Source organism: Neomonachus schauinslandi, chromosome 13, assembly GCF_002201575.2.
Source record: "Neomonachus schauinslandi chromosome 13, ASM220157v2, whole genome shotgun sequence".
NCBI classification, from domain to species: Eukaryota; Metazoa; Chordata; class Mammalia; order Carnivora; family Phocidae; genus Neomonachus; species Neomonachus schauinslandi.
The window spans coordinates 66,595,046-66,613,677 of record NC_058415.1 but is presented as its reverse complement, the minus strand read 5'-3'; the positions used below and the strand labels follow the sequence as shown (position 1 = coordinate 66,613,677).

The window sequence follows — 18,632 nt, the reverse complement described above, 5'->3', positions numbered from 1 at the left end:
TCCACCCTGCGCACGTGCACTGCCCAGGGTTGTTGACTATTGAATCGGCCTCTTGGTTCTTCTGTCTCTTCCAGGGGACTTACTGATAGGCGGTTTGAGTTTGATCACATCCAGCTGTTCTCATCCTCAGAGCCTGTTGACATAACAGAAGAGTCTTATAAACACACCGAGCCTACTGGCTGGTCTCAAGAGTGTTGCTCATGACCTCGACCCACTGCAAGTGCAGCCTGGGTCAGCCCCCCACACTTCAGCAGTCGTGCTCTGGTGTGAAGAGGCTGTTGTGAAGTTCCCTAGCACAGTGTCCACATTCAGCTCTGGCTTTTCACACTTGGGAGGAATTTGTGGTCCATATGGTCAAGGAGGGTCAACTCATGTGTGTATCCTGTTCGATCTGGGGCTCAGAGACGTCTTTATTTTACCCCTTATTTTACAAAGCAAGGCAGTGGAGATACAGCTTGGGTGAAATGTCCTGGCGGATGAATGGATACAGAGCCCAGCTTCTCTCACCCCCATTGTGGTGGTTTTCCCATTGTTCCACAATGGTCAGTGTCAGGCTTTGATTGAAGCCACTAGCTTTCCTACCTTCCTTCTTGGAAGCTACGGTTGGGGTAAACACCTGGATGTTACTTTGTGTCCCTGGGAATATAATATAGGGATCCTGTTTGCTCCTGGGGTGTAGCCCGGGAGTTGTCCTGATATCTCTGGGCCCTTCTTGGACCTACTCAACTGAAAGAAAATCTGTGATAGTGCTGAGATACTTCGCAAATCTTCCCAGCCCTAATCTCACCTCCTAGTATTTATGATCTAGCCATCATTCTTTGTAATGACCAGTAATTCTTTGCAAGGCTTTGATCTGGGCACAGGGATACAGTGATAAAACACATATCCTGGGGGCACCTGGCTGGCTCAGTTGGTAGAGCAGGTGGCTCTTGATCTCGGGGTTGTGAGTTCAAGCCCCAGGTTGGGGGTAGATCTTGCTCAAAAAACCCGCCACACACATATTCTGTATCCTAGGGGCGTAGTCTAGTGGGGAGAATATGCAAATAAAAAAACATTCCTTAAAGTATGGTCCTTGCATTGGGAGCACAAGGAATGCTTATTAAAATGTAGATTCTTAAGCCCCACTCTTTTTTTTTTTTTTTGCCATTTATTTTTTTTTAATTTTTTTTATTCTTATGTTAATCCCCATACATTACATCATTAGTTTTAGATGAAGTGTTCCATGATTCATTGTTTGTGCATAACACCCAGTGCTCCATGCAGAATGTGCCCTCCTCAATACCCACCACCAGGCTAACCCATCCTCCCACCCCCCTCCCCTCTAGAACCCTGTTTGTTTCTCAGAGTCCATCGTCTCTCATGGTTCATCTACCCCTCCGATTTCCCCCCCTTCATTCTTCCCCTCCTGCTACCTTCTTCTTTTTTTTTTCCTTAACATATATTTGCATTATTTGTTTCAGAGGTACAGATCTGAGATTCAACAGTCTTGCACAATTCAGAGTGCTTACCAGAGCACATACCCTCCCCAGTGTCTATCACCCAGTCACCCCATCCCTCCCACCCCACCCCCCACTCCAGCAACCCTCAGTTTGTTTCCTGCAATTAAGAATTCCTCATATCAGTGAGATCATATGATACATGTCTTTCTCTGTTTGACTTATTTCACTCAACATAATACCCTCCAGTTCCATCCACGTCGTTGCAAATGGCAAGATCTCATTCCTTTTGATTCTTAAGCCCCACTCTTGATCCGCTATTTCAGAATCTCTGGGAATTGGGCCCAAGAAACTGCATTTTAGTGTGCTCCCTAAGTGAATCTTAGGTGCTCGGAGGTTTGGCAACTATAGGAGTGAGCCCTGCAGTAAGAGTATAGTGTCCTGTATGATGGGGAGCACCAGGCTGGCGTTCGTCTGCAGGAGGACCTCTTCTGAGGAGGGACACCTAACTGGGCAAGGAACAGCTTCTAGAAGGTGTCATGAGGAGTAACCAGGTGTTAGCATGTCAGGTGTAACCAGACAGTCATTTCTCTAGAGATGTGAATCATGTTTGATTTATCCTTTCTATAGCTCTAAATTATTCAAGTTTGCTTAAGAACATACCTGGATCGGGCAGCAAAGATGAGAGTCTGGTTGGGTGTTTCTGACTTCCTTCTGCTTTATCTCTGCACATGAGCCCCCTTCGCTCCCAGGATTAACTCCTGTCCTCTTCTAAGCCTCACACTAGCCCCGTTTCAGATCAAACTTCTTTTTCGCATCAGTTAAATGATTGGGTTTGCAAGGTTTGCCCCCTAGAGGTCTGTTAGTGCCTGGGCCTGTGGGCTGCAGTCGGCGAATGAGCGTTGCCTAGGCACGTGGTCATGGTGAGCTGGTTTTCTCTTTATTGAAAGAAGTTGGGTTATTAAGAGGGTGGGGCAGAAGGAGCAGTGGACGGTCAAATGAAATAGGACAGGGAAAACGGTAGCATTTCAGAGTCGGGGGCCCCCACCCAACATCTGGTAAGAAATCTCTCATTTTGGAGATAAAGAAGCTGAGGTTCAGAAAGATGATATGAAATGCCCAAATGATACCACCAGGCACAGCATCCAACTCCGGGGACTAAAATTCTGGATTTCTGGTCAGTGCTTTTTCTGCTTCACTACACTGGAATGTACCTAGAGGCTTTATTATTAAAGGGATTCTTTATGAAACCCTGCAGCAATCCAGTCATTTAGTAGGGTTGATTTTTAAATATCGCTTTTGTTTTCTTACAGTCTAGCAGACCTGGGTTTTGGAGCTCTGTCTCATGTGTTCCAGGGTTGGAATTAGAATGAGATCACATCTGTGAGAGTGCTTTGATAGGCGTAATGCTTTCCCCCAAGTGGTTCTCCAAGTGCGGGGCCCAGACCAGCAGCAGCTGCATCACCTGGGAGCTCGTTGGAAATGTGAATTCTCTGGCCTCGTCCCAGGCTGGCTGAATCAGAAACTTTGGGGGTGGAGACTGGAAATCTGTTTTTTTTTTTTTTTAATTTATTTGTTTGACAGAGAGAGACACAGCGAGAGAGGGAACACAAGCAAGGGGAGTGGGAGAGGGAGGAGCTGGCTTCCCGCAGAGCAGGGAGCCCGATGCGGGGCTCGATCCCAGGACCCTGGGATCATGACCTGAGCCGAAGGCCGACGCTTAAGGACTGAGCCATCCAGGTGCCCCCTGGAAATCTGTTTTAACAAGCCTTCAGGTGATTCTGTTGTCCACTCAAGTTTGAGAACCACTGTTCTGCGTCAAGAGGAGATCAGCCTCCCGGGGCCTGTGGGACTAAGGCTTTAAATATCTCCGATTTGTAGCTGAGGTGGCATTTGGGAGACAGGAGTAGTGGGGTTAGGTTCACAAATCTCAGATGGGATGGGTGAGATCACTTAAAAGGTTTGGCTTTTTCCTCGAAAATAAGGAAAGGCTGTGTGTGAGCGTGTCACACTGTTTGAGTCTAGGAGCACACTCGGAATTTGGTTCTATCTTCAGAAAGCATTCTTTTCATCTCTCCTGTAAGGCAGAGCTCCCTGAACATCATTTCTCTGTATGCTTCAGCCAGAAGCCTGTGGTTATCAGTTGGTTTAAAACTGGGCCGTTAATATTAAGATGTTTTTCTCCACCTCCCATCGTCTTTTTTTTTTTTTTTTTAACTTATTATATGAAAATAAGATACTATTTCTTTGCAGGCTTGAAGCTTCAGGATTTCCTAGTGGACAATGAAACCTTCTCTGGATTCCTGACTTACAACCTTTCTCTGCCAAGGCTTACTGTGGACAAAATGCTGGGAGCCAATGTCAGTCTCCACAAGGTAAGCTGCGGATGTTCAGCTTCCTCGGTGGGGCTGATGGCAGTTATATTGTTTAAGAGTGCCTGGAAAGAAATGAATAAACCCCTATCTTGGAATGGTGCTGAAGGAGGTTATTAGCTCAAGTTCAGCGTTACCCATTTTTACTTCTCTGCTCAGGTTGGCATTGCCAAACCATCCAGAGTGGAATGTGCAACCTGGCACATGGGCCAGCTGGTTGAAATAAAACTGATTTCCTGCCTGTCAGCTGGCATTTGTGGATAACTTCCCCCTAAAAGGGGGTCGGGGGGGATGAATTTAAGATGAATTAAACATTTTTAAAAAATGTTCACAGTTCTGAGACCATAGCCAGAGTTGAGGATTATTGAACAGAGCAGCTGTCTATAAAATCTAAGACAGGAGATTTTAAAACTTAATGCTTCCTTTAAAGATGGATAAGAAAAATAAGGAGAAAACCAGGAAGTAATATTAGTGTTTATATAGAATTTTAATCTTAGATTCTTAGAAAACTTCCTTTGGCATAATTAGATCTCCTAGAGCTCCTGTGCAGTGAGCAACAGACCCGGGTTGTATGGTTATCGATTTTCAGGGAAGCTTCCCAAGTTTATTCTTTGGCAGAAAGGGGCTCTGCTTCTTTACCCTGTCTCACATCTACACACTAGCTTATCTTTACAATAAGCAGAAGTAGTGGAAAAGTTTATGCCCGAAAGTAAGATCTTTGCTTTACATGATGTAGAATTTTTAAAATTAGAAAAATGTGCTTACCGTTTGTCCTTATGAAACTAGGAAAATATGCCTTGTGTTTACCAGTTGTATGATTGGGAGATGGGCCAAAGGCAGCAGGCTTATGAAAACAGTTGCATTTAGCACAATTTCCATTCCCCCCTGCCAATTTCATATCTGTCGCATCAGATCAGTTTAAAATAAGGGGCATCCTGAGTGTGGAGGTGGTCCTTGCATGGTATTAGGGTCTCTCTGTAACCAGTGCTCTCAAACCCAGATACCGAAGGTAGGCTGACAGCAAGGACTACTTGGAGAAAGGGGTAAGACGGAAGGGCACTTGCATGTCTGGTAGGTGAGAACTTCATGGAAACCATGGCAGGCTGAGGGCTCTGCAATGTTAGAAAGCTCCATAGGCCTGGAGAGCTTTCGGTCCATCACTCACGCTAGGTTGTACTACAGGCAGGTCAAGCTGCACTAATTTAACTAGCAGGGAGAGGTAATAGTGGGATAATACAGAATCTGCATCATTCATTCATTCCACAAATATTTACTGTCAGTAATGTTTCAGCATTATCCCACAAAATGAGCAAGAAAAGCAAGCCCCTCTTACTGAATTTGCTGTCTCATGGATAGTAAGGACCATCTATGAAGAAGTACAGTTTATTGAGGCCCAGGAAAGTTAATTAAGTATACAAAATATGGCCAAGGAAAGGCTCTCTATAGGTTTGCTATAATGAGTGCATAAGAATGACTTAGAATTGGCCTTCAAAGAGGCCTTTTCATAAGAGGCTTGGCTTTCTGGTACTCTGCTTGGGGGCAAATAAAATGAAGAGTTCCAGATTCTGAAATTGCTTCAACGTAGTTTTCTGCATCCATGAAATATCTATACCTGTAAGTAAATAGTATAAATGCTTTTTTTTTTCATAATTCAGCCCAACCCCAGTTTAACGTAAGTTCCAAAATAATGAGAATGTTTTTCTCTAATAAAATAAAATAATAAAAATGGTTTCAGAAGTTTAGACTTTCAATTCCTATTTCCTGAATCGTGTCCCACTTTTGAGAAAAAGCGTTGGACTCAGGATTTCCCTTCACAAGGACAAGAGTGTGGGAGATGAGGAGTCAAAGACAACATTCAGACTTTAAGTTTCCTGTTAGACTGTGCCTTGTTATGTTCTGAAGGTCGGTAAAGAGATCTGATGCATTGGACTATTGCGACGGTGTCCATTCTTCAAAGCTGTACTGACCCAACTTTGCATCTTTGTAACCTGGTTTTGCTTGTCTCTCTTTGCATGAAATGCTTCCAGGTATTTTTGCAAGGCTACCACTTACATTTGACCAATCTGTGCAGTGGATCCAAATTACAGGAGGTGATTCAACTTGGTGAACTAGAAGTTTCCACGCTTTGCAGCTTGCCAAGGGAGAAACTGGATGCCGCTGAGCAAGTGCTTCGTTCCAACATGGACATCTTGAAGCCGATCCTGGTGAGTAGGCTTGCCGTGTGGAGAAGCTTCAAGCACTTATGCTTTTGGAATGTGAACATTTTCCCTGGACAACATAACTTTGTTTTTTGTAGAAACATAGGGCTGGCCGGGAGTTGGAGCGGTAATTTAATTCAGTGGTATCCTGTTCTTTCAAACCTTTGGGCTTTTTCCCAAAGGGTAAAAGGGGGAAGAATGAGTTGGGTATAGCTCTGAGTCTAAGCCTAATGTCCTCTGTGCTTGTTTCAGAGAAGACCTGTTTTTTATGTTTTTTTTTTTTAATATATTGCCCACATTTGAGATTAAGAGTTCATTTGAAGAAGGAGTTCCCCAGATTAGAAAAAAAAGTCTCAAAATCATTTCTGGGAAGATGGATATCCATTCTTGAAAGCATCTCAGCAAGGAGACACTGTAAGCCGTCATGGTGGGAAAACCTTGGAACTGGATGGGAGCACACACAATAATTAGATTAATCCTTGACAAAATTGCATTTACAGAAAAAGAATTGCGACAAAGTCTGATCAGCCTGGGAATCAATAGTTCAGAGAAGCGATCCCAGAGTATATTATGTTCATTCTTAAAGAATATGGATGAACTTGGTCATCAGAGGGTTGGGTATAGTTCCAGAACGGGTGTATTTCTTTGGATTTTCTGGGAGCTCTGGTGACATACCTCTCCAACAACATCATTTAGCATCTGGTGATCTGGCCTCCTACTCACCAGATAGCACTCTGATTTGTTAGTAGGTTCTCTTAAAACCAGGGAAAGAGCCTTGGAAGAAGGATGTGCCTGGAAAGAGATATTCCTCATTATAATAAAAAGAAATCAGAATCCTCTCTGGGGCTTTGTGTAGCATGATTTCTTTCTAGAGAGATTCATTATCCCAGGGGTACTAAGAAGGTCCAGTTTCTGGACGCAGTGCCTGGATCACACCCTAGAAAGTGATCTTGGAAACATCTCCTGCGGTTTATACACTAGTGACCATCGAGAAGTTCCTGTATCCTACTTGACTCTATGATGGTGCAGGCTTCTGCCCGAGATGAAGGTAGTAGGAAAACTGTGTGAGTTCTTGGGATTTTGGTTGATGGTGAACCAGTCAGTATAAAGGGCTTAGGCCTAATGCTTAAGATCTGTTTTTGTTTTATTCCGGAAGTAGTAAAATACTCAGTAAAAAAAATACTGAGTTGCTTTGTTCAGTGGTCTGTGATTCTATTGATTAATATTTCTATAGTATAATTTCAAATAAGATATATATTTCTGAATTGGGATGATGTTTGCAGTTCCAGAAAACTGGTCCAAGTGGCTGCCTAAGCTCATTGGTGTAGACATATATAGCCTGTTGGCATTTTTTGGGTTGTGTGACATAGAGGGCCAAAGGTTATTAGAAATGGTAGACCATTTCCTTGTACCATTTTAGCTATTTTGCTCTATTTCACTACAAGACAAAAATGTTCACCCTTTCAGCTAGAATGATGCAAATTTTGGAAATATGGGTGCTTTTAGAAGACAAAATAATTTATATTGGTGCCCATTCATTGTTTCATTTCTGTTTAATGATTAGACACTTACTGTGTGCACAACCCAGAAAATCCCTCCACTCACATAATGTCTGGATTCCACTCCAAGTAGAATGACAGTATGGCCTTCATGATCTGACAGTCAGCAGCTTAGGTTTCAACCTAATAATCATCCCTCCATGGGTGGGAGGGTTAGCATGATAGGGTACGTGGAAATGCACCTTCAAAACTGTCAGCTGCATCGCAGTCTGTCCTGTTGTTGTGGTGGTCCCTTGTAGATCAGTTGGTTCTTGGCTGGGTATTAAGGTGGCTACCATATGCTTTTTGCACATTTCTTGGCCACAGAGAGCATCTCAGGTTCTGCTCCTGCCTATTCGCTGTTGCTGAGCGCTCTCTCTCTCCATAAAGTCAGAAAATGAGGCTCTTAAATTAGAATACAGTGAGTGGTCAAAATTGTTCTGTGTAAAGGTGATTTTGAAGGATACCTTTGGGGATGAAATGACTTTGGGATGAAATGACTTCCAAACATTTTGAAACGTGACTTTTATTTACCGAGTTAAACAAGACCTTAATTGGAGCACTGGAATTGATATTTGATTTACATTAAGCAGCCTGTTACTCCTGCCATTTGGTTGACATTTCAACATTTTCAGTGGTAGATGAATGTGACGTGCGACGTCGTTGGCAATGGGCAGTTAATCACACTGAGAACCACGACAGGAGCAGCAACCAGATGTCAGGTGCAGCGTCGTGGGCAGAAAAACTGGGGTGTCAGTGTGTGTTTCTGTACCAGAAGTGGGTTTTCAGGAAAGACATGTTTTGAAACATTTCTCCTTTTTTTTTTTTTTTTTTTTTTTTTGTTAGCGTGAATGTTTTTCTGTTTTTCAGCCAAGGGTATTCTCTGTCTCCTGATGACCCCTGGACAACAGTGTTTTGACAACATGGGGGGAAATGTGGCAGAGGGGAAGGGCTGTGGGCTTGGGGTTAGCTGCGTCTGGGCTCAGTCATTACATCAGAAGTTTTACCAGCTGTGGGACCTTGGATAACTTGAGCATGAGTCAGCCTCAGTTTCTTCTTCTTTTACACGCAGATAATATACTTCACCCTTTGTCATTATTGGTCATGCCTATGAAGAGTGTGACAGGGGGCCTGGCATACATCAGGTGTTCAATAAATAGAAGTTAATCATTGATAGAAATATTTTCATGCTGAAAGCAATTGCTGGGAAGATAGAAATTCTCTTCTGAGTTAGGAATCAGTCATGCCAAGCAAAGTAGCCCTGAAGAATATTTCAGCGAAAAATTTTATTCTTTGCCTAGATGCTGTCAAGGCTACTTACTCTGTAGATTCTTATTTATGTATAGACCTCAATTATGTATACCTTACGTGAAAATTAATACTGGATTTCAGAATGGTATTGCATCCTTAAAGTTCTCTGGGGTTAATAAAGTGGCTTCCATTCGGCATTCTCCTTTTAATTTAAAAACCTATTCATTTATTGAACTATGTTTTTTTTTTCCCCCCATCACCGGACTGACCCCCCCCCCCCCCCCCCACTACCTCCCCTCTAAAACCCTCAGTTTGTTTCTCAGAGTCCATAGTCTCTCATGGTTCATCTCCCCCTCCGATTCCCCCCCCTTCATTTTTCCCTTCCTACTATCTTCTTCTTCTTCTTTTTTTTTTTTTAAACATATAATGTATTGTTTGTTTCAGAGGTACAGTACGTTAAATTCATTATGGTTCAGGTATGTTCTGGGAGCTGGACTCAACGGAGATCCTCACAAAGATGGCTTCTGAGGAGTATAAGGATAGGTCGATACAGGAAATATTATCTCCAGGTTAAATGCATTTATGAAGGAAGACTTATGTTCATAGTATTTGTACTATTGACATAACAGCCTCTAGGAGGGGAACATGACTATGCAGCAGTGACTTCTTTTGTCTCCGGGCTCAGCAGGGTGGATTTGGCTGTTACAGTTGGCTGGGCAGCTGAACTTTCCTTTGCCTTCCTTGCGGGTCCTTCTTGAAGCAGTGCCTACCTTTCTCAGGTGGAGGAGAAGTCTTTATGGGGGCCTCGCTCTGCTGTCCTCCAATAACCTCCAATCTGTTTTGGACTGTGAGAAGGAGCCATAACGGGACTAGCAAATTCTGTCCAGAGGGATTTGTTTGCTTCGGTTGTCAAGGTCCTTGCTGATAGTGTTGGTTTCTTATTGCTGCTGTGACAAATAATCACACACTTAGCAGCTTAGAACAACATGAATTGATTATTTTGTAATCCTGTAGGCCAGAAGTCTGGGCACAGTGTGGTTCCCCTGGGTGTACTCCTTAGAGTCTCACGAGACTGAAATCAGAGGCTTTACAGCGCTGTATTCCTTTTTAGAGCCTCTGAGGATGCATCTGAGGATACATCTTCTGAGCTCATTCAGGTTGTTAGCTGAATTCAGTTCCTTGCATTTGTAGGACTAATGTCCCTGTTTCCTACCTGGACGTCAGCTGAGGCCGGTCTTTGCTCCTAGAGGCTGCCAGCATTCATTCTCATGACTTTTTTTTTTTTTTTTTTTAAATCAGAGAGAGAACACAAGCAGTTCTTGTGTGGCAGGCAGAGGGAGAAGCAGGATCCCTGCTGTGCAAGGAGCCCGATGTGGGACTCAATCCCAGGACCTTAGGATCATGACCTGAGCTGAAGGCAGCTGCTTAGCTGGCTGAGCCACCCAGGCGTCCCTTTAATTTTTTTTTTTTTTTTTTTTATGAGATAGAAAGAGAGAGTCCTTCTCATGATTTTCATGTGGCCCCTCTCCAGCCACACTGGGTCAAGACCCTCCCATGCTTTAAATTTCTGTCTTTTCCTTCTGCCATATCTCTCTGCTTCTAGCCAGAGAAAGTTCTCTGCCTTTATGGCCTCATGTGATTAGATTGGACTCATCTAGATAATCTAGGATCATCTCCCTATTTGAAGGTCTGTAAATGTAATGATATCTGTAAAGTACATTTTACCATGTGATCTAACATACTCAGGTGCCAGGGGGTAGGGTGCGACTGCTTTGGGGGAGGCACTCATCCTGCCACAAATGTCTTTTAACTGTGAAAGGTATATTTCATTATGTCTTTGAAATGTTTCCTCAGTGCTCTTGGCTCTTTATTAGTCCCTCTTCGGCTCTGTACATTTTCTTGCCCATATCCTGAGAGTGACTCCAACACATAATAAACGCTACCCACTAGGGTTTTTAATGCGCAAATCAAAAACAGCAGTGACTTTGGGAAGTAGGGCATCTCTGAACAAGACATGAGCCATTCATCAACAAACTAACAAAGATTTACTGTATGTCTGCTTTGTGCCAGGTCCTGTTCTAAGGCTCCAGAGCTGCAGCCACGATCAGGGCAGACAAACGCACATGGAGCTTTCACTCTAGTGGGCACTGGGAACCAACTTCCAGGCTGAGATTGGGAATTTGAGGAATTCTTCACAGGTTCTGGGTCTGTGGACTGAGGGCTGTCCTTCCATCCCAGTTTCCCTGATGAGCCCCCAGCAGCTCCCTGACACCAATCTTTGCCAGCATGAGACACTGTAAGCCTGGAAAGAATGTGGGGTTAGCTAGGCTTGGGTTCTAGTCTTGGCTCACTGTTGCCACAGTGATTCGAAAATGGCATCTGATCCTTGAAGTGGGGCAAACAGTGTCTGATTCTTGAGTCAGGAAGGACAGGCATACGGACTTATCTTTTTGTAACAACTTGGGGACTGCACAACCATATGGTTAGATTGTCTTGACCTCTGATGATACCTTTACCCTAAAAGGGAAAGTTCTGTTTCTGTGGAACAAAGAGCTCCGTTCACATGTCTTCTGGTGCATGCAGCATATTCTTGAAAAGGCAGAACTCAGTTCATGGGACAAAGGAGGTAAAGTGAGTGGTGCCCTGAGGTCCCCAGAAGACCAGTGATCTCACAGATGGGCTCTGTGTAGATTGAAGGAACAGATAGAGAAGGACAGAACAAAGTCATTATTGTCTTGCAAGATCTTTGTTTAGCATCTGCTTGACCCTTGACACAGGCTTAGAATACAGAGGGGCTTGGCTCATTCCTTTTTGGGGCTACATACTTCAGCTTATCCCATGCAACCCTTAAAGCATTTGTATGAATATTTTGCGGGAGAAAATAGTTGCTTTTCTCCTCCTGCATAAAAGTCAGACATTTGTGGTAAGTATCAGATTTTGTTTGGTGTTGTTTGATTGTGCTGCCCACCTGTTTACAGCATATGCTTTCATCAGGCAGTCCATTGCAATCCTTATCATTTGGTAAATGGTAGAATGACACACCTCATGGATTTACTCTTAAGACTGTGTCTTTAGGGGCACGTGGGTGGCTCAGTCGGTTAAGTGTCTGCCTTCGGCTCAAGTCATGATCCTGGGGTCCTGGGATGGAGTCCTGCGTGGGGCTCTCTGCTCAGCAGGAAGCCTGCTTCTCCCTCTGCCTGCAGCTCCCCCTGCTTGTTCTCTCTCTCTCTCTCTGTCAAATAAATAAATTAAAAAATTAAAAAAAAAAAAGACTAAATTCCTATACGAAAAGGGGAGCACACAACTGGAGATAAATTGGTGTATTAAACAGAGTGTTAATATGATTTTACTCCATCTGTATTGACATTTCTGCAGACTATTTCTTCCTTGAAAAGTGCTATTTCTTAAATTAAGGTTTAGGTTTGATTTTGGTCCTGAATTATGTGGTAGTAGATGTATTAAACTGTGTTTAAAAAGAGAAAAAAAGTTGGGGCACTTGGGTGGTGACGTCATGTTAATCCTCCGACTCTTGGCTGAGGTCATGATCTCAGGGTCTTCAGATTGAGCCCTGTATCGGGCTCCACACTCAGCGCAGAGTCTGCTCAGGGTTCTCTCTCCTTCTGCCTCTGCCCCTCTCCCCCGAGCACTCTCTCTCTCTCTCTCTCTCAAATAAGTCAATAAATCTTTCTAAAAAAAATAGCAAAAAAGTATTTTTTAATTGCATTAAACACATAAAATTTAAAAGTTAATATTTAAATTGTTGAATTGTTTTTAAAAGATTAGTACCTCCCTCAGACATGAGTTTTGTAGTTCCCTACTTTAGTAAGAAATATTAAAATGTTCCTCAAAGGAAAACTTCATTGTCATGTGAGTCATTGGAAAGAGGTAAGATGTCATCTGGGTGGCAGTAGTCTTTGTACCTGGTATCTGGCTTATTTATTTTCCATTTGAGCTAAAACATAAAATCTTAGCCTTCAGTTGGATTTTCTGAATATGGGCAAAGTGAAGTAGAGACTTTTAGCCTACTTTGAGAATAAGGGAAGTTTGAAATGTCCTAATGAACACCTTGTAACATGTATTCATGGGGGGGAAATAAACTTGTGCATTATATTGAAAATCCTATTCAAATGTATGTGCGTCCACATTATTTAGTAGTAGAGTCCCTGAAAAATTTGGATGGGGATAAGATTTTTGTAAATTGAAAAGAGTTTTCAATTACATTTAATTTCACAGGTGTTCTGTCTTCTATTTCTATTTGGCTGTGGCTTCTCAATGTATTAGTAATTTCGCCCAGTCTTTATTTTATATAGTGATCGTCTATAAACAAACAAATTAATTCATTCAGCAAATATTGAGCCCTGATCTGTGCCATGCACGGGGCTAGGGGGGCAGTGGAGAGCAAGGTACAGCTTTCTTTGTTTCCCTGCTGGTGGGCAGTGGATGGGACAGACCAGGAAAGGAGCAGAAGCATTCTCTGCTGGGTGTTGTGTAGGCCTAACCCACACTAACCCAGTCTTTGAGGATCAGGAAAGAAGCATCTGTCAAGTTGGGACCTAAAGAATAAAGTTTAGTCAAGTAAAGAGCAGGGAGGAGAATGTTCCAGGACCTGGCTTGCGTATGGGGTCCAGAGTGGGGAGAGAAACGAAGGTGGTATTTAGGGGAACTGCACGTGATGGAGTGGTTCAGAATGGAGCAGATACAGCTATGGGGAGTTTGAAGATAGAACAATAAGACAGGATGCTGTGGAGGTGACCACAGGTTAGCAGAGGCAAACTTTCAGGAGCTGTGTTAGGCCCTTGGGCCTCATCCTTTAGAGCAAGGGCACCCCCCGGAAGGCTCCAGAGGGTGAGTGACTTGATGAGGTGAATTTGAATGACCTTTGAAGCAGGACTCACACCAATTCATCTCTTGCCCTCCTGAGGTGTTTCTCTCTTGCTTTTGGTTTTTCTTCCACACACATGTACTGGGTGCCTAGTTATTCTGTACCAGGAACTATGTTGGATGCTGAGTTGAAATAAAATACCAGCTCAGAAATTAAAGTCAAATTGACTTGGCTAGGTTACTGCCTTTTTAATTTTCAGTCTTTTACAATTTAGTTAAGCTAGTAGGATAGAAAGACTATAATGAAATCATCTTTTAGACCCAAAAAAAGATGGGGCACAATGGCCTTTGTCATTCTAGGGCCAGCGCTCCAGAATGTCATACTTTTAGGCAGTGTTGCCATGTTGTGATTAACACACTTTGCAGAAATGGGCGGGAGCCTTTTGGGTAATATAATAGGCATTTGTCTATCCTTCCTGTAATGATGTTACAGTATTTAGTTATGATCTAAAATTATTGCATAATAAATGAATTCTGGTTAGCTTAACGTAGGTCATGTAGTCCCTCACTAAAGGTTTTATCTTCACTCTTTTCCCCTCTTCATACAGAAAATCACTTGCCTCCTGTGGTCAATGGGGACCCATGTGAGTTCATAGCCAATGGAATGTTTTTGTTTAGGAAAAATAATAGGAATTCCAAACTGTAGATTGTTTACTGGAACTCTTCGGAAATGCTGGTTGGCAAGCTTTGCCTTCCTTTGTCAAGTATTAGCAGGAGACCACAGTTAATACTAGGTTCAGGCACGTGGTTCTCAGACCTCATTTTGTGGCCCAGTTTCAGGGCATGTTTCCTGGGGTTAATTTTATTCAAGGAACTTAAACATCTTTCGGATCGGGTATGTAGTCAAGCCAACTTACACTCTTGACCCTTCTTCCACTTCTGCCCGCTCTGCTTCCTTTCCTCCTCTCTCCCTCTTTTATCTTTCATTTAATTAAAAAGTATGAACTAGTGAAAACTTACAACAAGGCGCAGAGACTAATATAAAGAACACCCTTGTCCCATCATCCATCGTTCACCTTGTTTGCTTCCGATTCTTTTCAGGAAATAAAACATTACAGGTATTTTCGATGCCACCTGTGTATCCCCATCTCTTTCCCTCAGAGACAGTCACTACTCTGGGGTTGCATGCTTTTCTGCTTTATATCATATAGATGTATTTGCATTCTGTTAATAACAATATACACTATTGGTGTGTAGGTGTTCATATCGTATAAATGCGTATATTGATCTGCAGCCTGTCTTTTTCAGTCCATATCATATTGTTGAGATTTATCAGTATTAAACATGTGGCATCTGATTCATTTTAATTGCTACATGGTATTTCCTTTATATACTGAAATTAAAAAAAAATCCGTTCTTCAGTCTCTGGCTTATTTTTTCACATTGTTTATAGTGTCTTTTGGTGCATAGTTTCTACTTTTAAAAAGTTGAAGTCCTTTTTTTCCACCTTGGTTTGGACTTTTATATTTTAGGAAGGCCTCCCCTACCCCAAGTTCATAAAGACATCTTCTCCTATATATTTGCAACTTTCATTTTTTACTTTGAGCTCTCTAATCTGCCAAGAACCTAATTTTGTATAGTGGTGTGAGATGGAAAACTTTCTAATTTTTCTTACATGAACAACTAGTCCCAGCAACAGTAATTGAATAGCCCATCTTTTCCCCATGAATTTGTAATATTTAGTTTGCAGATTCTCATCAGTCTCTTCTTTGTATTTTATAACACCCAAGCACAGAAGAGTAAAATGAAGTCTTGAGCAAAATATCTGGATACCCTGAGCTTTAAACAATGCTGAAGATGAATTGTTTTTTGTTTTTTTTTTTTTAACCCTGTCATGTCAGCCCACACCTGTATGTAACTCCAACACATCTTTGAAAATGAAAGTTTATTTGTATTGACAATAGGTTGCAAATACTTATGTTCGTGAATACTGAGCATTTAATCTCAAGCAACAGTTAGTGTAAAAAGGGATCCTAATAATGACCTTGATTGTCCTACCTGTTACTTATGGATGGCTTTAGCCAGTGTTCCTCTTAGAGACCAAAACCTAAAGTAGCAGCAAACCAGAGCTCAGACTATTGACAATAACTTTATGATGTGGTATTACATTTGTGTCTGAATATGTGAAAGTCTGATGTCCACGGTAAATGTAATGAAGTCCTTATATTTATGTTTGTGGTCAGCTGTGGTGTTCATGGGTTAAACAGTCATGCAGTGCGTGTGTGGAGCTTTGCTGAATTGTGTAGCTTTTAAAACAAGAAGAATAAGTCTGCCTCATTAAGACATTTACATTGAAAAACCTGAAGGGAAAATTAGTACCTATGAAAGTTTAAATTCATTCAGATGAGGAAGGCGTCATCTAAGAACAATATGAACTGCTCATTGATTAGTCCCTTCAGGGGAGAGGTGACTGTAAATGGTGACAACAGGCCAGTGGCGTAGCTAAGGTTTCAGAGACTTGGCCTTTGGCACTTGGTGGCTGTGAACTCAGTTGGTGTACCGTTCTGGCCTCACATGCATTTTGCACCATCTCCGATCCCAGTCGAGCTGGGTGAACGGCTTGGCCTGTCTTCAGTGCTTCACCATCCAAAGCAGACAGCGTCGTGTTGACCGGACAACCAACCACCTTCGCGCAAAGCAGGCTGTGAAAAAGAGGCATGAACGTTGTCCAAGGGACTATGGCTTAGTGGTTCTCAAACTTTGTGCAAAAAAAACCCCTGAGGCTTCTCGGCTCACATGCCTCACTTCTGAATCAGTAGGTCTCCAAGGGCTGGGAGGCTGCACGCTTTAGCAAACACGGCAGCTGGTGCTGGTGCTGGTGCAAGAGCTTTGAGACCACACTGTAGCCACGGAAGGTGCTCCTTCACACGTGTCTGCCATGATTTTGGTTGTCGTCAAGGGCAATTGGTGCCATTTAAATTTAATATTTCCTCTTTGTAGATTCACTTCTTTTGCTTAATAAGCTTAGAAAAATTGTATCTCTACTGTAAAGGTAAAAAATCAATATCATTATAAATAGATTGCATATGCATTAAGGTAAATGTGTGCGTGCGTACACACGTGTGTATGTATGTAGGTATAGATACATATACCTAAACGTCGGTGATGATTTTTCCTTTCAGTCTTTCGATTTAAATGTCAATCTTGGGGGGGCACCTGGGTGGCTCAGTCGTTGAGGGTCTGCCTTCAGCTTGGATCATGGTCCCAGGGTCCTGGGATTGAGCCCCGCATCGGGCTCCCTGCTCGGCGGGAAGCCTGCTTCTCCCTCTCCCACTCCCCCTGCTTGTGTTCCCTCTCTCGCTCTCCCTCTGTCAAAAAATTAAAAAAATACTAAAAAAAAAATGTCAACCTTGGGGCAAGTTTATATGTATGTGTGTGATATAAATACATATCTGTAGTTATATTTCATCCACCGAGCATTCCTTAACATAAGTATATATTTCATCTGCTTGATATCTTTTGTTTCACAGTTTTGCAAACACTGAGGGAAAGGGGGGCCTTAGGGAGGAAAGGCGCATTCATTTCAAGCCTTCAGGAATTAGGTCTTAGTCTTGCACTGAAGAGGATTTCTAATGTTAGAAATAGCACATTGGGAGTGGCTGATGGGCTTTGAGATGACAACTCTAGTTCTCTGCTCAGTGGAGGGAGGCCGCCTCAAAGGAGAAACAGTTCTTCGAGAGCTAGCCTAGCCAAGAAATGGAAGGGAGGATGGATCTCTTTTCAAGAAGTAGAAAGCCTTTCAGTTTTGGTAATAAACTTTTGGGGAAGGAAAGAGGAAGGCAGGGGTGACATTGCTGAGAACTGTGAGGGCTCACTGTGTGCCAGGCACTGTGTGAGATGCTCTGCACACGTCCTCTCATTCAGCCTTCTTGACGCCAGCCCACATGCACACCACAAATGCTGATGCATTGAGCCATTTGCCCAGGGGTCTGTAGCCACCCCGGGTCCCCATAACCAGAGAAGAGGGGACAGAGTGACAAGAATCATCAGAATCTTATTTCCATTAAGACTTTATAAAAAAATGGATTAACTACTAAATTTTAAGTTGTGGAAAAGGATGTTCAGTTAATTTGGCATTCTTTTGTTTTGCTGCACGGTCCTGAGTGTGCATCATCTTGTGAGCCTGATGGAAGCATAGAAACACTTTACCTCCCATGCCTTCCAATGAAGACCTCTCAGTTTATAAAAGTTTTCTTATTGTAGGTTCTGTAGAGTCAACTCTTAATGTGATAACCTTTAGTGATGATGTAAACCTGTAGTAAGAAAGTGAAAAACCAAAAATCTCCCTCTTGTTTCTGCTCATGATTACTTAATGGAATCATCGTTAACAATCTGTGAGTTGCATCACCGAGACCTACTTGAGTATAGTGGTTAAGGGTAATCAGAGGCCCATCTGAAGATGGGGAGTGTGGAAAAGGTGGACCCTGGTGAGTAAGCCACTCTAGGAGAGCTCATGAGTCAGGCTGGACAGATTCTTTCATAGAACCTTTAGACAGATTTTATCAGGAATGTACATTCAGGATTTGGCTTGGATATTATGATCATTATGATACTAACTTTTAATCTTCTGTATTTGGGGTTCTTTTTATTTTATTTTATTTTTTATTTATTTATTTTTTAAGTAAGCTCCACACCCAGTGTGGAGCCCAACAGGGGACTTGAACTCATGACCTTGAGATCAAGACCTGAGCTGAGATCAGGGGTCAGTCCCTTAACTTACTGAGCCACCCTGGTGCCCCTGGAGTCCTACCTATCTATCTATCAATCTCTATCTCTTTTTTTTATTTATTAAGATTTTATTTATTAGAGATATGACAGATAGAGCATGAGTGGGAAGGAGAGAGAGAAGCAGGCTCCCCAGTGGGCAGGGAGTCCAGTGCAGGTGGGGCTTGATCCCAGGACCCTGAGATCATGACCTGAGTCAAAGGTAGCCGCTTAACCAACTGAGCCACCCAG

The 18,632-nt window shown here is 42.6% G+C and overlaps 1 protein-coding gene across 1 annotated transcript in view; it reads left to right on the top strand.

Annotated features, from left to right (window-relative positions):
* The window catches only part of LOC110581396 (phospholipid-transporting ATPase ABCA1), a 127,742-nt gene that overhangs the window by 47,929 nt on the left and 61,181 nt on the right, over positions 1 to 18,632 (top strand). The window contains 2 exon segments of the mRNA XM_021691219.2: positions 3,690 to 3,811; positions 5,836 to 6,012. Coding sequence (XP_021546894.1) covers positions 3,690 to 3,811; positions 5,836 to 6,012 — 299 coding nt within the window.